Raw genomic sequence first — 18,540 nt, forward strand, 5'->3', positions numbered from 1 at the left:
TGGCAGTGACTCTTGTGTGCCGCAGCCCACACCTCTTCAACGACATACTCCATTACAAATTGTCCTTATGGGGAGGTTCATTTTAAGAGAAAAAAAAAAATTGTGCCTGGTTGCTTAGTTTCTTTTAAAATCGAATATGAGAAAAAAAAATTGGCCTGTATATGGCCCTATGTATGGTGTACGAGACAATTCTAACAAGTGATTACTCAAGAGTATTATCCGAAGGTCATTCAAGGCTACATGAGACAACATGGTGACAGGTACATAGGTGGAAAATAAATGACTACAGCCTAATCCTGTGCAAAGGCTCCTGAACAAATTCTAAAGGCATAGCAAGCAGAAGCAGGCAATAACCGGCCTCTCTTGTAGTTAAAGCCCACATACTTGGAAAGTGGTGCCAGTCTGGTCAAGCCAAGCTGGCATTCGAATGACACTGTCAGCTGCAAGTGACAAACAGCCAATAACAGGAATATTACTTAAAGGGATAAAGGTTTGCCAAAACAAAAGCACTCCAGAAAATGATGTTTGAACCTTCCATGTCTCTCTGACACTATGAGGAGGTCAGATCACTTACCGAAAAACAGTAATAAAAACGATCAAAGCTTAACCATAAGCCTGTTGAGAAATAGTCTAATCAAATTAAGCTGTATGCAGGCTCTTTTACTTTAAGGCAGACATGAACTCAGAACTTCCTCTCTGCTCTAAAAGATACTCAACAGCATAATAACCTTTAAAGAAAAAAAAACTATTTCTTTGTTACAGCTTATACAAATCCTGCAATACATTTGCAGCGTGTCGACTTCCTGCTTTCATGGAAGCAGACATATGGTTAACATCCTGTGTTTACCAATTATCTGCTTTTCCATGGCAGTCAGCTGACCGCTGCAAGATCAAATTACAACTTGTTATTAGTCACATGAGGGGAAATTAGACAGGCTAAAGCAGGCATGGGCAAACTTGGCCCTCCAGCTTTTAAGGAACTACAAGTCACACAATGCATTGCAGGAGTCTGACGGCCACAGTCATGACTGATACAGGCAAATGCATCGTGGGACTTGTAGTTGCTTATCAGTCATGACCGTAGCTGCCAGACTCCTGCAATGCATTGTGGGACTTGTAGTTCCTTAACAGCTGGAGGGCCAAGTTTGCCCATGCCTGGGCTAAACTCTAAATACATACAGGGTGCATTTCTCGGTTTTAATTCTGTCCTGTGCAAGAGTTCAAGTCCACTTTAAAAGCTGACCAATAACACCTATGGAGAGGGAAGGCTCTGGATCCCATACAGCCTTCCCTGTCCTCTCTCTGTGGGCTGGTGCACACCGAGCGGCTTTTTCAGCGTTTCTGCAGCTGCTTGCGGCTGCGGATACGCTTGGTAAATGTATCTCAATGGGGTGGTTCACACGTCACACCAGAGTGGGAGGCGTTTTGCAGAAACGCATACTCCCAGGGTGAGGCATTTTTTTGGATTGTGGATGCGTTTCTGCCTCAATGTTAAGTATAGGAAAAACGCAAACCGCTCAGAAAAACGGTAGTTCAGAGCGGTTTGCCAGGCGTTTTTGTTACAGAAGCTGTGCAGTAACAGCTTTACTGTAACAATATCTGAAATCTACTACACCAAAAACGCTTCAGAAAACCGCAAAACGCTACAGAAAAATAGCAAAAAGCGTTTCAAAATCTGCTAGCATTTTGCGGATCTGCTAGCGTTTTTTGGTGTGCACCAGGCCTGTGTCTGTGTTCCAGTGCTGTCCCCGATTCAAATTTGCTGCCTCTAGGAGTCCTTGGAAGCCCTTGTCCCCCAGAGTGCTTCCAAAGACAGGCTGCTCCATACTGTATATGTGCAAGTGCACATTCACACATGCACGGTACAGAGCTACTCTTCTTTGGAAACACTTGGGGACACAAGCGCTTCCAAAGCCTTCTAAGGATCCCAGAAGGCGTATTGGACTAGTTGGTCGAATACCTGCAAAGGAGGAGAGAGAGTGCTAAAATGAGGGGCCGAGTGAGGACCAGGAAGGCTCTAGAGCAGGGGTAGGGAACCTATGGCTCGGGAGCCAGATATGGCTCTTTTGATGGCTACATCTGGCTCACATACAAATCAGAGGGGTAGATTCACTAAGCTACACTGCTCAAGCAGCACAGCTTGGTGTGATAGCGCAAGTAAAATTTTCAAAGTAGGCACGCTACTGCTTTAGCATGCACTACTAACTTACACACGGTACCCCAAAACGAATGGCTGCTCCAATTGTCCCACTCTGGACCCTGTCAGGTCCAGTGACTTTATAGGAAGAGATCCCCGTACTTTGATTGGCCTAATAGGCTGCCTATTGGGCCAAAGTGCAGGGATCTCATCCTACAATGTGAATCAACCCCCAAGTCAGCTAGCTAATTGTACAAGCTGTTAGTTGGCATTTCTCCTCTCTGGCTCTCAATTGCTGATGTTGCTGAAACCCAAGAGAAGATTTAGACGTGTCTGACACTTCCGCTGCCCGCCGAATCAACTGTGTACACATCACCATGGCAACATGGCCCTCTGCTGCACATGCGCACTGTCCCAGTTTGAAACATATTGTATGGCGCTCAACCAAAAAGGTTCCTGACCCCTGCTCTATAGGATCCCAAGCCTTCCCTCTCCAGATGCGAGCATGTGACTTTTTCTGGTGGATAAATATTTCATTTAAAAAGGTCAAAGTCATTTGGTTCTACATACTTTAAACCCCTGCTCTGGCACTTGTGTTTTCCTACATCTGTGTAGGAACTCAGGTGCAGAGCTTGTTCATGTCTGCGTAGCTGACGAATAAATCACTTTTCAAGTACATGGTCCAGAGTTCAGCCAATGGCCATTTCCTGCACTCGGGACAGTCTTGCTATAGGCTGAAACTGTCTTAATCAGGTTTACAGTCACACACACACACACACACAGAGGCCAAGTGCTGTACACTATGCCCCATCTGTTTCACAAACAAGGGAGTGAAAAAGAGCAGCATTCTGGATCTTTAAAAAAAAAAAAAAGCTCGGAAGACACTTATGCACGACTTGGATATCCTGAGTGTTGAAGAGCTGTGTCGCATTCTGCCTCTTGCAATTTAAGGGAATGTTAAGTGTAAAAAAATACATTAAAAAATAGGCACATATGCACCTGGCTTAGTGTATAGCACTTTGGTCTTGCAGTGCTAGGTCTCCGGGTTCAAATGTGGGCCAGGACACTTTCTGCACTGAGTTTAGATGGCGTTCTATTGCTGGAGGTGAGCTTTAGCTTTAGAGCTAACGGCAGCTCATCCAGGACCCTGAAAGTAAAAACATCCAATATCCTTGAAAGATTTTTAGATGAATTCTGGCAAAGGGATAGAAAGACTGCCAGGTGAGTGATGAACACTAGTATTTAAGGAACTGCCTGCCAGGGACACATTGCCTTTTTATATTAGGCTGTATATAAAATGCTAGGAACACTGCATATATTATAGACGGTGTGTATATTTTGCGTTCTTACCCCAGTGTTACCGCAGCATCACTCCCCCCCCCCCCCCCCCCCCACTTACGGCCAGGGTCCAGCCCTCAAATGCCCTTTTACACTTAATGTGTTCCGTTGGGTTTTAATGCATTTTTTTACTTTTCATAGCAGTGCATTGTGAAAAAGATTTTAGTATCTGCAAAAAAAAGCATGCAGCATACTTTTTTGCGGATGCAAAAACACAAAAGAACAGAACACATTAAAACTCATTAAGTGTAAAAGGGCCCTCAGAGTGCAGAAGGAGAGGTTTGTGAGAATCCTGTTACTGTCCTCTGTTTACTTATGGAAGTACAGTTTGGTTTTACTTCTTAAAGTGGCCATACACTGCCATCAGATCGACCAACAGATCCCTCTCTGATCGTATCTGATCAGAGAGGGATCGTATAGCTGTCTTTACTGCAAACAGCTTGTGAATCGATTTCAGCATGAAATCGATTCACCATCTGTGAAGCTGCCGCCACTGCATACATTACCTGATCCGGTCGGCGCGAGTCCCCTGGTCTCCGCTGTCTTCTTCTCCGCGCTCGGCTCCAGCTTCAATTCCTGTCCAGGGAAGTTTAAACAGTAGAGGGCGCTCTGTTTAAACTTCCTGTCGGGACAGGAAGAAGGGAAGCATGCCGGAACCCAACGGAGAAGGAGCAGCGGGGACACGCGCCGGCGGAGCAGGTAATGTATTTCCGCTAGCATCAGTCGTCGGACTTTCGAACGCCGCCATCGACGCACTTCCGACCCACAGGCAGACGAGCAATATCTTCCGCATGGACGGATCGACGGGAATGATCGGTTTCGGACGGAAAACGATCATTCAGTCAGCATTTGCACAACGATTTCACAGCAGATTTGACCACAGTGATCGAATCTGCTGTATATTGGCGGGAAAATCATTAGGTGTATGGGCCCTTTTAGGACACTGGAACAGCTCCAAACAAATCCACACAAGACCAAACATCGTTGTTGTCAAAGCAGTTCATTAACCCTTTCAGGACAGGCCGCCTAACACCCCCCCCCTTGAGGACCAGGCACTTTTCCATGGGAGAGAGGGGTGCGCGTTTGGGGGGGGGGGGAGGGGTTGGGGTCAGGCAGCCAGATCCTGTTGCTGGGCTTTCTGGGCTGTGTCCCCCTTTGTGGCCAGGTGTCCCCCCCTTTCAGCAGCAGCTTTGACTCACCTTCCAGGCTCCAGCGATGAGCCGCTGCAGACACCACCGCTCTCTCCCACATCCCCGCTCGTACTGACGTCATCAAGCCGCAGCCCGGGACTTACGTCACAACGAGCAGAGATGCCGGCAAGAGCGGTGGTGAGTGGCAATCGTCCCAGGAACTGCAGGGAGGTGAGTGGATTCTCTTCTTTCCCCCCTGCCGCTGCAGCTGTCAAAGTGATCACTGTGATCCGCCGGCGATCATAGTGATCACGTGATCAGCAGATATGCGATGGCTGCTGATCACTGAGGGGAGAGGTCAGCTGTCATGACTGCTTAATCTCCCCTCTCCGGTGCGCACGATCGCGTCTGGACAGTGCGTTAGCGCGGACGTTAAATCAACGTCCAGTCAGGACGGCAGCACCACCTGCTGGACGTAGATTCAACCTACGTCGGTCCCCAAAAAGTTAAAAAATAAATTTAAAAAAAACCAAAAAAAAAAAAAAAAAAAAAAAAAAAAAAAAAGTTCATTTCGGTGCTGAGTGCCATCATAGCAGCAATGCTGCCCCGTGTAATGGTAATTTGGGGCTCTGGCATTTGCCAGACCCCGAATAACATCTCTCTCCAAGTTGCTACAACAACTTGGAGGGAATACGCCACCGACGAGTTTAGTAGCAGCAGGGAGAGCAGTCATTCGGCTCTCCCTGCACCAAACTGCCCGATGCCAGAATGATAAGCACCAGCTGTTGGAGTGTGAGGAAAAAAAACTTTATCCTTCTCTTACCTGAAACCTTTATGTCTTGGCTATGCTAATAAAGTAACGACGGAAGTACTGTATCACTAAAGGTGGCCATACACTTCTATATTTGCAGCAGATTCGACCATCAGATAGATTTCTGTCAGATGCCTGTCAGGTCGAATCTGAAAGGAATCTGTCTGATGTGTGCCCCACACTAGGAACAGATTACCAATAGATTTCAGAATGAATTGATCGATTTGCAGGTGATTTTGATCATTCGATCGTGCATCGATTTGCAATCGCTGAAATCGACCAGTGTTTGGGCCCCTTAAGAATTATCTAAACATTTCAATATGAAATGAGAGTTACATTTAAAATGTTTAGAGATTCTTTGGCCCTTATTTAAGTCCTTCCCTGGAGTTCTCTCACAGGGATGTTTTTCCACCTTATAGGCCTGGTGCACACCAAAACCCGCTAGCAGATCCGCAAAATGCTAGCAGATTTTGAAACGCTTTTTCTTAGTTTTCTATGGCATTTTGCTAGCGTTTTGCGGATTGCCTTAGCGGATTTCAGTATAGTACATTTCATATATTGTTACAGTAAAGCTGTTACTGAACAGCTTCTGTAACAAAAACGCCGGCACAAAACCGCTCTGAACAGGCGTTTTTCAGAGCGGTTTGCGTTTTTCCTATACTTAACATTGAGGCAGAAACGCATCCGAAATCCAAAAAATGCCTCACTCCTGCATTTTTCGTTTCTGCAAAACGCCTCCCGCTCTGGTGTGCACCACCCCATTGAGATACATTGACCAAGCAAATCCGCTGAAACGCTGAAAAAGCCGCTCGGTGTGCACCAGCCCATAGAGAGAGAGCAATAACACACAAAATAAGTTTGATATTGTTTACCCTATTTTTAGTAGTTTTTGAGTTTTGAGAGAAATCAGGAGCAAAGGTAATTGAACATGGGCCTTTATATTTTTATAGTTTTGAGGACACCTAGCTTGTTTCCCCTAAGACATCCCCTGAGAATAAGCCCTAGCAGGAATTCCTAGCATGCTTGAAATATAAGACATTCCCCCCCGAATGTAAGCCCTAAGAGCAGCGCACATGACACCAGCAAGTCACGCTCAATACACAGCCTGGATACAGGAGAGCAGCAGTATAATGTGAGCTCTACAGTCCTGTATATGTGTGTCAGGCATTTAGTGTTTTTGTTGGAGCCAGCCCTCCTGATCTGTCATGATAAGCATCAGCAGCACTTCACTGGACACACAGCTTATCCTATCATGGCTCTGGGGAGCCTGACCGAGTTCTCTGCCTGCAAGGAATAGACTCCTAAGGTAGCCATACACTGGTCGATTTGCCATCAGATTCGACCAACAGATAGATCCCTTTCTGATCGAATCTGATCAGAGAGGGATCGTATGGCTGCCCTTACTGCAAACAGATTGTGAACCGTTCACAATCTGTGGAGGTGGTGGTGCTGCATACATTACCTGCTCTGGCCGGCGCGACTCCAGTCCCCAGGTCTCCGCTGTCTTCTCCGCTCTGGTCTCCGGGCCCGGCATGCTTCACTTCTTCCTGCGCGGCAGGAAGTTTAAACAGTAGAGCGCCCTCTACTGTTTAAACTTCCTGCCGGGCTAGAAGAAGTGAAGCATGCCAGACCCGGAGACCAGACCAGAGCGGAGACGGAGCAGCGGTGACCGGGGTGAGTCGCGCCGGCGGAGCAGGTAATGTATTGCCACTCTATTGCGTTGGTCGTCGGGCACTCCAACGCCGCTAGCGACGCACTCCCTACCCGCGGGCGATCGATGGTAATTAACCGCACGGAGTGATCGATCTATTTCGGGACGAAATAGATCGAAATTTAGCGTGCAGCGTGAACGATGTGACAGCAGATTCGATCCCAGTGATCAAATCTGCTGTCGATCGGCAGGGAATCGGCCTAGTGTATGGCCAGCTATACCCACATGATCAGCAGAATCAATTTCTTGTAAGTGAGCGCCAATATCTGCAAACCACAAGCTCTGCGCAGCTGCTTGGCATGGCATGCAGTATATACATTTTGTATAGGAAAAATACCAGTGTTTTCTGGGAATAGTTTTTGATTCAGTGGAGCAGACATCATTTTTACCACTAGGTAATAGTGTGCACATGCAGTTATGGGGACAGCTCTTGGTTTTCAGGAGAAAAAAAAAACCCTTAACTCAGATAGGCCATGTCTCTGCTGGGAAAATTAAAATATCTTTCATCCCACCGATAAAACGGGCCCAAGCAAGAAGCAGAGCACTACAATGTATCCTATTCCAATGGGACATGATAATGGAGTCTATGGATAGAACAGTTTTAGTATGTTTTCAATTACCCTAGAATGGTGGACACAATCTTAGGGCCAGTGCACACCAAAAACCTCTATCAGATCCGCAAAACGCTAGAGGTTTGTGAAGCAGATTTTCAGAGCAATTCAGAGATTTTATATCTTGTTACAGTAAAGCTGTTACTGCACAGCTTCTGTAACCAAACCGCTTGAAAAACTGCTCTGATCTAACGTTGTTCAGAGCGGTTTTCCACTTTCCTATACTTAACATTGAGGTAGAAGCGCCTCAGATATCTAAAAAATGCTGCAGGACAGGAGTTTGCGTTTTGGGGAAATACGACCCACTCTGGTGTGCAGCAGCCCATTTACTTTCATTAGCCAAGCGGTTTTCCCCCTGCAAGTGTTTTAAAAAACGCTCCAGAACTGATCTGGTGTGCACCAGCCCTGAGTGAGGGTAGAATCGATTTGTCCTCATCAAATGTAAGTGACGACATGGATGCAAGTCTTGTAGATAGGGGCACTCATGTAGAGTCTGATTTTTCAGGGACTGTGGTCAATGATGGAGCAAGGACTTTATTTGCAATTCACAGGGTACTGCAAAATGCAGAAACGATGGTTGAGGGCAGAAATTTCCCATCAGATTGACAGGTAGAAACGATAATTCCCAAAATGTCCAATCTGCTTCCCATAATGGGATCGAGTTTCAGATCACTACTGCACAAAATTGATCAGGAGCACAACAGACATGTCGGAAATTTTGACCCGACGATCTGACGAGAAATTCAGTGTGTACCTAGCATTAGTCTTTTTAGACATGACTTGTTTCAGACCCTCACAGGGAAGGGGGTACACAGAGCCCAATTCTGATTATGGCAGACAGAATTTTTCTTGGATGGAAACCAGTCAATAAAAACTGTGCATTTGACTGTCAGAAGTTTGTGGCAAAATTTCCTCATTTGAATCCAAAAAGGTGCAAGCTGGGGGAGGCCTTTTAAACTATTCTTTATCAGATGTCCCTATGAGGTAGAGCTTTCTCTCATTAGTCCTGTCCTGGAGGACTTCTGGAAATCCCATAAAAAATAATAGTAATTATGAACATTAACTTTGAAAAGTTGTGCCAGGCGGATCACTCAAGACCGCTGAACGACAGACTGTACACACGCCCGATTTGGAGTCCAAACGACCCGTCGTTTGAAAAAATCCGACGTGTGTATGGGCCTTTACTTACAGTGTCAGGCAGATCACAATGCTAATCAAGACAAATCAAGAGAATATTTTCTGAGTAAAAAGGTAGCATTTGTATATAAACATGCCAAGCATACAGAGCCCCTGAGGACTGGAGTTCAACATCCCTGCTGTAGGCTTATAAATCGAAGTAACACCTGAAGCTTACTTCAGACGCTAAAAGGTTATATTTCACTTCAAGCGCTGTTGAGAGTAAGTATTTAGACTTGAGTGGCAAAGCAAGGAAAAGCAGTGAGTCAGCACTATTGACATTCACATATCTTCAACAGTGCAAAAAAAAAATAAAAAAAAAAATTATCTTTTGAAAGCTGCACAAGATGTGTAAACAAAAATGGATGTATGTGAAAATGACTGAGGGGAGCTCACTCATAGCTTTTGTATTAAAAGTTAAAGTTGGAACCCCTTCTGAATTGTATACAGGTAGTCCCCGGTTAACAAATAAGATAGGGACTGTAGGTTCGTTCTTAAAGTGAACCTCCGGACTAAAAATCGACTCAGCAGCACTGAAAAGGCCTGGTGTTTCACAGCATCAGAACTTTGTTTCTCTTATCCAAGCCTCATTTTAAGCTGCACAGCAGAAAACTGCCCGGGCTTTTTTCCCCTGATGCTTTGCAAAGCATGATGGGATTTCTGTTGTTGTTGCTCTCGTTCTGCTGTTTTGGTGCAAATTTTTTTTTCACATTTTGAATTTGACATTTGAAGCCTAGCGTGTGCAGCTGGGAGGGGTTATCAGGACACAGGACAGTTGGAACTGTGTCTCCTGCTCCTTGTCACCTCCTTTCAACCAAAAAGATGGCTGCCATCATGACAAAGATGGCAGCCCCCATGAAACACAAACATTTGCCTGTTCTTTTAAAACAGGGTGGGTAAAACATATTACCTATCTATTCTAATTAACATAACTAATGTAACTTAATGACAGTATGTTTGTTTAGGCTGAAATTCCCCTTTAACCTGAATCTGTTCTTACGTCGGAGCACTGTGCCATCTCTGTCCCCTGTACCTCCTCTGTGCCTCCAGTGTCCCCCTCTGTGTCACATCTGCTCTCTGTACATGCATGTTTAAAAGCCATTTTTTTCTTTGAATTTTTTTTAAAATCGACTTTTTCAAAAACTACAAGTCCAAGTTGAAAAAAAAAAAAATTGGCTTGTCCCCATGGAAACACAGAATCCATGCCGTTCGTATCGGCGGGTCGTTCGTAAGTCAGGGACTACCTGTACAGTGCTGTGAAATTTGATGGACTTTTTTTTAAATAAAAGATAACTCTCACAACAGTATAAAGATCCTATAACCTATATGATGGATAAAGTCAAACACTATACTTTAGCTGGTATAGTCACTAGGAACCACTGGAACACTGTTCCTGCCTGTCTCACACCCCCGTGTAAGAGGTGGCACCGTGGAGGATTCCAGGACACACGCCCTTAATTAGGTTCTAAGGGTGCCAGGTCATTAACATGGAATGTGGAGGCTGCAGCCCCAGGGAATACAGAGATCACCTGTGATTGCAACATAAGACTAGATTGACAATTTACTGGGGAGAACACGAACACTTACACAATAAATGTATAGGTTTTTAGAAACTTGTGAAAAATTGCTGCACAGTTGGAATGCAAAAATAATGTAGTGAATAGTTCAAAATAAACATACCATACATCCCCGAGCATAAGAGACACACATTTTTTGCATAAAAATAGGACAGAAGCTGCAATCCATCAATTAGTTGATTCCCCCCCCCCCCCCCCCCCAATTCAGATGGCACGTTAGAGCTTGCCAGATAACTATCTATCCTCACTCCAACTCCAGTCCCTGTGTCAGCTTCTAAACTGGCCACTAGAGCTCCCAATTGTCATGTGACTGCAGTGATACTGGATCTCTACCTGCCTGCCAGTTCAGAAGTTGCTGGGTGGGTGTGTGGATGTAAGCTGGAGCGAACTGAAACTGAAAACCCTACTCCCCACCCAGGAAGATGGATCACAGCGACGTCCCGCGACAAGCACTCCATGATCCAGCCATCAGGTATACGCAACAGCACAAATGTTCAAGCGATCATGGTACTTTGTGCAGGAGTAGTCGGCGATCTTAAAGAACTGATGCAATGCTAGGCGTCATTCGAATATTCCCTCGCCTGTTCCCACATCGCGAGATTGTAGAAATGATTGCTTAAAAAAAACATTGGCAGTTGTCTAAAAATCGCATAGTGGGTTTGGGCCTTAAAGGGAAGGTTCAGGGAGGGTGGAGGAAAAATAAAAATCAATTTCCACTTACCTGGGGCTTCCTCCAGCCCGTGGCAGGCAGGAGGTGCCCTCGCCGCCGCTCCGCAGGCTCCCGGTGGTCTCCGGTGGCCGACCCGACCTGGCCGGCTGCCAGGTCGGGCTCTTCTGCGCTCCAAGTCCTGGTACTTCTGCGTCCCACGCCGGCGCTCTGACGTCATCGGACGTCCGCCGGGCTGTACTGCGCATGCGCAGTAGTTCTGCGCATGCGCAGTACAGCCCGGCGGACGTCCGATGACGTCAGAGCGCCGGCGTGGGACGCAGAAGTACCAGGACTTGGAGCGCAGAAGAGCCCGACCTGGCAGCCGGCCTGGCCAGGTCGGCCACCGGAGACCACCGGGAGCCTGCGGAGCGGCGGCGAGGGCACCTCCTGCCTGCCACGGGCTGGAGGAAGCCCCAGGTAAGTGGAAATTGATTTTTATTTTTCCTCCACCCTCCCTGAACCTTTCCTTTAAGACTCTAAATGTATTACACTTAATTGGCTATATCCAACCCGAGTACCCCCTGGACCCATCAGAAGTACCTCCTGGGGCACTAGTACCACACGTTGAGAAACCAGCTGATTCTCTATGATTTAATTATCTGGTTTCAACCTACATTATTTTTATTGCTTTAACCACCCTGGCGTTCTGATTAAATCGCCAGGGTGGCTGCGGGAGGGTTTTTTTTAAATTAAAAAAAAACTATTTCATGCAGCCAACTGAAAGTTGGCTGCATGAAAGCCCACTAGAGGGCGCTCCGGAGGCGATCTTCCGATCGCCTCCGGCGGCAAGAGATAACACGGAAGGCCGCAATGAGCGGCCCTCCGTGTTTCGCTTCCCTCGTCGCCATGGCGACGAGCGGAGTGACGTCATGGACGTCAGCCGACGTCTTGACGTCAGCCGCCTCCGATCCAGCCCTTAGCGCTGGCCGGAACTGTTTGTTCCGGCTACGCTGGGCTCGGGCGGCTGGGGGGACCCTCTTTCGCCGCTGCACGCGGCGGATTGCCGCACTGCAGCGGCGATCAGGCAGCACACGCGGCTGGCAAAGTGCCGGCTGCGTGTGCTGCTTTTTATTTGGTGCAAATCGGCCCAGCAGGGCCTGAGCGGCAGCCTCTGGCGGTGTTGGACGAGCTGAGCTCGTCCAGACCGCTCAGCAGGTTAAAATCTGTGTGCAATTGTACCTGGGAGCACTGATACAAGGCCTGCCTTACTAAATATTGATTTCATTTACAGTTGTTTTTTCTTTTTTTCTATTTATGCAATTTGCAGGTTTTTATTTGATACATAAAATCTATTTTGAAAAGCATAATTTCTTAAAGCATCTCCTCACTTTACAATATGTTTTTGTAAGAGCCTAAGACTTTTGCACAGTGCTGCATAAAGTGTGATACACTTTTATTAGGCATGGTAGGGATTTGGATTTTATATATTGGCAACTGCCCAGAATTTTGTTCCAATGCGTTTTCTTTCCATCACAAGACTGCCAAAAGTCAAATCAGATAGCAATCAGAAAAACACATAAGAGCTACATACGGCAATGTTTTATTTGTAGAAAGCTCTATCTGTGCAGGTAAAAGTGAGAAACATCTCAAAGATTCTAATGACAAGACCTTGTTTAAGTTTTCAAGTCTTCATACCTATCACTGTTGGCACAATGGTCCTAGTTTTAGAAAAAAAAAATTCCTAAAGCAGCTGAAAAAACATGAACGTAGTCAAAGTATGCCCGAAAACAGCAAAAAGCCAGAAAATGAGTCAAACATCCAGACCTCATATTTTGGATGGATTATAACTTAAATGTTTTTAACATAAAAAGCAGTTTCAAACATTATGCCACTTTAGGGACTCTGAGCAACACTTTGCAAAACCTTTTGGTTTGACCACTTAACGCAATGACCAGCTGTAGAAGTGTGAATCATGCAACTAAGCACACCTGTTGTTCATTGAGGTCTCAGTGGGAGTTTGACATGCTTGATTGGTGCTTATTTTTAACAGATTTGTCATCAGGGCCTTATGCTACCTACAGGCACTGCAATTTAAACATGCAGTCAGATCAAACTCCCCTCGAGTATCTCATTCACTGGCAGTGACTAAAGCTGGCCATACACTTATAGATTTCCACCCAATGTTCAAGAAGGATTGATTCCTTTCTGAAAAGAATTGATTCAGAAGGAATCGTTTTCTACCACACACTGCACATCAATTTCCAATAGATCCCAGCAGGGAATCTATGGAAAAATCAATCAAACTGCATTGTTGCACTGTGCAGCTCTAGGGGCCAGCAATCTACCATTTACATTACATTTACAAAATTGCACGCATGAACATTTACCGCATGCGTAAAAGTTTACTCATTAATTACCCGCATGCGTAAAAAATGCTGTAAAAGTCCGCAAAAGTCGGTAGTTCCTGCAAAAAAAATCAAAATTCATAAAAAAAAAGGGGCGCCTTATTTCTGACTTAACTACCGATTTTTTTTTTTATCACCTACTAGTACTTAGTGATATATTTCACTTCCCATTTACTTAAATGGAGTCTGGAGTCTTGAGTGCTGTGTTTGCTGGGCTTTAAAAAAATCTTTGGACAATTTTTTTTTTATGCCACCTTTTTTCCTCACATGGTTTCCGGATGTTCACTATGTAATTACGCATGTTTCCCAAATCTTTTTACACATTGTTCCCGCATGCGGGAAACATGCGGGAACATTTTTAGTGGATGTGGAAAAAATGCGGAAATTATCACTGGCTGTAATCTAGCGGTAAAAAAAATAAAATAAAAAAAATCTCTTACCGCATGTGTGATTGAGAATAGAGCCTATTGACCTAAATTTTCCATCCTGTCCAATCTATATTTTTGGTCAAAATTCTATAGAACTGCCTTTTTTGGGGAATCTATTTCCAACCCATGAATCAAATTTGCAGGGATTCAAATGTTAAAATCCATGAGTGTATGGCATCTTAATTAGTGGGGTAGAATCAGATTTTTTCATAGGGCTAAACAAAATGACAGCACCTCTAATATGGGTTTGTAAATTAATGAAAATTGGGTGAAGCGAATATGAGCTCACCTGTCTGCAGATATCCTGCAGACATCTTTTCATCCAAGCACTGTAATCTCGACTAAACTATATCATTATGACGTCTCCTAAATCTCTCCATCTCTATTTGGCATAAAAGAGCACACTTTATATACTTTGCACAGAACGGTTACGTAGGCCTCCATGCTACAGAGACGGGCTAATATCCTACAGGATTGGGCGGCCAGATGTAGTCAGACTGTGCGCAACCCCGATGACTAGACAGGCAGTCCGCCACCTTTCCCAGCCCGCACAGCAGGTGCAGGGGGGGTCAGTGCTGGGGATGCCGCAAAGCATGCTGGGATCTCCACGGCTAGAGCCAGTCACGCTCCGCTTATAAGGAAATGGCATCTGCGCCCAACATCCAGTCCGCTCCCCGGGGTCCCTGCCCCCCTACCCCGCCATTGCCGCCTCGGGCCGGCTTCACCGACCGCAGTGACAGGGGCCCTTTCCCCGCACCCCACACTCTATAACCCCCGCAGCCCACCCTACCGTACTCGCCTTTATTATTCATGCCGCCGGTGAGCCTGAGATCGTAGCGTCTGTCTCTGTGTTGTTCCGTGTTGTTGTTGGTGATGATTCCACTTCCGCTTCTCTCCACTTCCTTATTATGCTTTGCCCTCTGCACAGCCATAGAGTCCGCGAGCAGGAGAGACACAGCGCCCCCTTGGCGGCACTTCCACTTCTCGCTATGGGCCTCTCCGAGATTCGAGGCTGTTTAGGATTTACCATAAAATACGTAAAAAAAACATCATATGTGTATCTACAGCTAAAAATAAGACACGATTACTTTCTGAGGCCAAATCTCATAACCTACTGTTAGAAATAATTTTTATTACATCCTGAAAATTGGAAGCACAATGTGCAGATTAAGGCCGGAAACCCACTAGGAGCGCTTTCTAAGCGCTAGTGATTTGAAAAATCTCTTACTAATGCAATGCTATGGGGGATTTTTATAAAATAACATCGCTCAAGTGGAATCACACCCATAGCATTACATTAGCAAGAGCTTTTCAAATCACAAAGCGCTCAGAAAAGCACTCCTAGTGGGTTTCTGGCCTTAGGGTCCTCTCACATATAATCAGTGGCATAGCAATAGGGGGTGCAGAGGTAGCGACCGCATCGGGACCCTTGGGCAAGAGGGGCCTCAATGGGCCCACCCCTCAAACACAGTATTAGCTCTTTATTAGTCCTGTGCTGATATTATTTTCTTCTATAGGTGATTTGAATAGTAGTGATCATTAAGGCCTCTTGCACACTGCAAGCAAATCAGATTCAGATTCAGATTTTTAATCTGTTTTTACATCCGATTCCGATTCAGATTTTTAATCTTAACTGCATGCTGCGTTTTTTGATCCGTTTTTCTGTTGAATGTATTCAAGGAAAATCGGAAACGGAATCGGAATCGGAAACGGAATCGGAATCGGAATCGGAAAACGGATTTGCAGTGTGCAGGGAGCCTGACACTGTGCTTGTCCTTGATTGGTTTTGGTGTGCCGTATAAATTGTTTTCTATAGCATGCTAGTGGGGCCCCAATGATAAACTTGGACTGGGGCCCACGGCTTTTAAGCTACGCCACTGCATATAATCTGTTGCAACAAACTATATCATTAATGATATTTCCTATGATGCTTTCACATTGAGTGCAGAACAGCAGGTCCCGACGGAGTAACACACAGCATGCTGTGCGTCAGTGGCGTAGCTAAGGAGCTGGGGGCCCCGATGCAAGTTTTACAATGGGGCCCCTCAACCACTCTATACATAACCATTGATACGGTGCACCAAAACCTGGCAATGGCAACTACCGTGTCAGAGGTGCAAAAAGGGGATGGGGAACAGTTTGTTAATGATTACCACTATTCAAAGTATCTATAGAAGTGATTATTATGAGCACATGACCAATAGAGAGCTAATACTGTAGTTGAGAGAGGGTCCTTCGGGGTCCCTCTCGCCCAAGGGCCCTAATGCGGTTGCTACCTCTGCACCACCTATTGCTACACCCCTGCTGTGCGTTTACCAGGCAATGTGCACTTTTCCAGTCATAGTGAATAATTACATTGTACTGTATGGTTGCACTGCACATATAATGTATGATGCAAATTTTCAGCACGGTTGTGTTGTGATCTTACTGCAATGTAACATGCGCTGTGCCTGTGCACAACATGCGCATTTACAGGCGTGAATAAGTACACTGTACTGTATGGTTGCACTGCACATCTAACGCATGATGCAAATATTCAACACCATTGTGTTGCGATCTTAACAATGTAACATGCACCGTGTGAAAGGATCCTCAGTGGCCTCTTTCTATAGCTACTATCCAAAGGTAGTCTACCAGCGTAATGGTTAAGGGCTCTGCCTCTGACATGGGAGACCAGGGTTCGAATCTTGGCTCTGCCTGTTCAGTAAGCCAGCACCTATTCAGCAGGAGACCTTAGGCAAGTCTCCCTAACACTGCTACTGCCTATAGAGCGCGTCCTAGTGGCTGCAGCTCTGGCGCTTTGAGTCTGCCAGGAGAAAAGCGCTATATAAGTGTTTGTCTTTGTCTTCTTTTAGCATACACAAAGCTGCTTATAGAGATTACTGAGGGAAATCTATGGAAACAGTGTACGGTTTAGGAAGGATTCACACATCTACAGCAAAAGACTAGAATTGCTGAATCAGATGGTGCAAGAGCCTATGAGATACATCCTACCTACTAATAGGCAAGTGTCCCATGTCCCTGTGGCAGTGCTTTTTCCGTTTCACACATCTACAGCAAAAGACTAGAATTGCTGAATCAGATGGTGCAAGAGCCTATGAGATACATCCTACCTACTAATAGGCAAGTGTCCCATCTCCCTGTGTCAGTGCTTTTTCCGTTATGTACATGTGCAGGGATGCAGAGACCCTTCCAAGAGCTGGGGGGGGGGGGGGGGAGAATGACACGCAGCAGAGGAAGACAGCTCCAGAAGGGAGTGTGTATGTGTGCGTGCGCAGGCGTGTGCTAATGAAAGGGATAGCAGAGCGAGGGGGGGGGGGGGGGATGGCGAAGGTCCTTAGGCCTTAGGCCTAGTCCCACTATAAAATGGACTGCCAAATGGTATTTTTATACTATCAGCTATCTGGATGTGTCGATAATCAAGGCCAATGCTGCCCTTGTTGCCAGTTTGTACAACAAAACCACAGATCATAATAATTTACTGTGTGTCAACAGTATTCATGCACTCAATGTTGTGAAGGGTTTCCCTAAGGGTCAGGGACAGTTTTAGGTAAAATGGGGCCCTGAGCAAAAAATAACGTGGGGCCCCTTATATTTTCATTACAGTAAACTTGTGACCTGTACAGTCCCTGGCTTGTGGTGCCCCTAAGCAGCTTGGGGCCCTGGGCAATTGCCTGGTCTTACCCTATGGGAGCACCAGCTCTGCTAAGGGTCAGTTTTTGAGGGCCCATCATATTTCCTCTATAGTCACAGGTATAGAGTAGCTGGACAGAAACTTATCAATACGTTGAAAGTAAGGGCTATAAAAAAGTAAACCTGAACAAATATTTGAGGTGAGAAAAGTGTAATACGTGAGAGAGGTCTAGAAAGAAGTACAAATCATAGAGTCCGTGGGAAGAGAATTTCTCGTGTACAGAGGTACAGTAAGCAGTCATATACCTCCCAACGTTTTGAGTTAAGAAAGAGGGACACTTAAGCCACACCCCTGGCACACCCCTAATCACGCATACCATAAAGGGTTTATTAGGAAAATATGTTGTTATATAATTCAAACCACAATGCTTCTTTCAATCCTGGTTCATTATCCTTCATATTAACAGTTGAAAATATTAAATATATCAATTTAAAGGATGGCCATAAAGTTTAGAGTCAATTAAATGCATTTTTCATATAGTTACACAGATCTGTACATCAGTCCTGAAAGAGGGAGAAATGAGGGGGAAAGAGGGACAGAGGGACAGGGTTCTCAAAGAGGGACTGTCCTTCCAAAGGAGGCACAGTTGTGAGCTATGCAGTCACACATGATCAAAAGGGCTGTTAACCAGCATAGGCTGATAATCCAGAATGACCCACAGTTTTCAGGTTTGTTTAAATGTGTACCTCCTACAAAAGGACGATTCGTGATGTCATTAGCAAGGTAGACCTAGGTAGTGACAGAAGGGATCTTTGAGCCCAGAGTGACAGGAAAGGTAAATTACTTTTCATGTGGAAACTACACTTACCTAAAAGATTATTAGGAACACCTGTTCAATTTCTCATTAATGCAATTATCTAATCAACCAATCAC

The 18,540-nt window shown here is 45.5% G+C and overlaps 1 protein-coding gene across 1 annotated transcript in view; it reads right to left on the reverse strand.

The window, feature by feature from the left end:
- The window catches only part of DAZAP2 (DAZ associated protein 2), a 31,973-nt gene extending 17,053 nt beyond the window's left edge, over positions 1-14,920 (reverse strand). Inside the window, exon 1 of the mRNA XM_068267384.1 lies at positions 14,773-14,920. Coding sequence (XP_068123485.1) covers positions 14,773-14,905 — 133 coding nt within the window. The 5' untranslated portion in view covers positions 14,906-14,920. The remainder of the gene's footprint in view (positions 1-14,772) is intronic.
- Positions 14,921-18,540: the final 3,620 nt, after the last annotated feature.

Source organism: Hyperolius riggenbachi, chromosome 2 (assembly GCF_040937935.1).
Source record: "Hyperolius riggenbachi isolate aHypRig1 chromosome 2, aHypRig1.pri, whole genome shotgun sequence".
Classification (NCBI taxonomy): Eukaryota; Metazoa; Chordata; class Amphibia; order Anura; family Hyperoliidae; genus Hyperolius; species Hyperolius riggenbachi.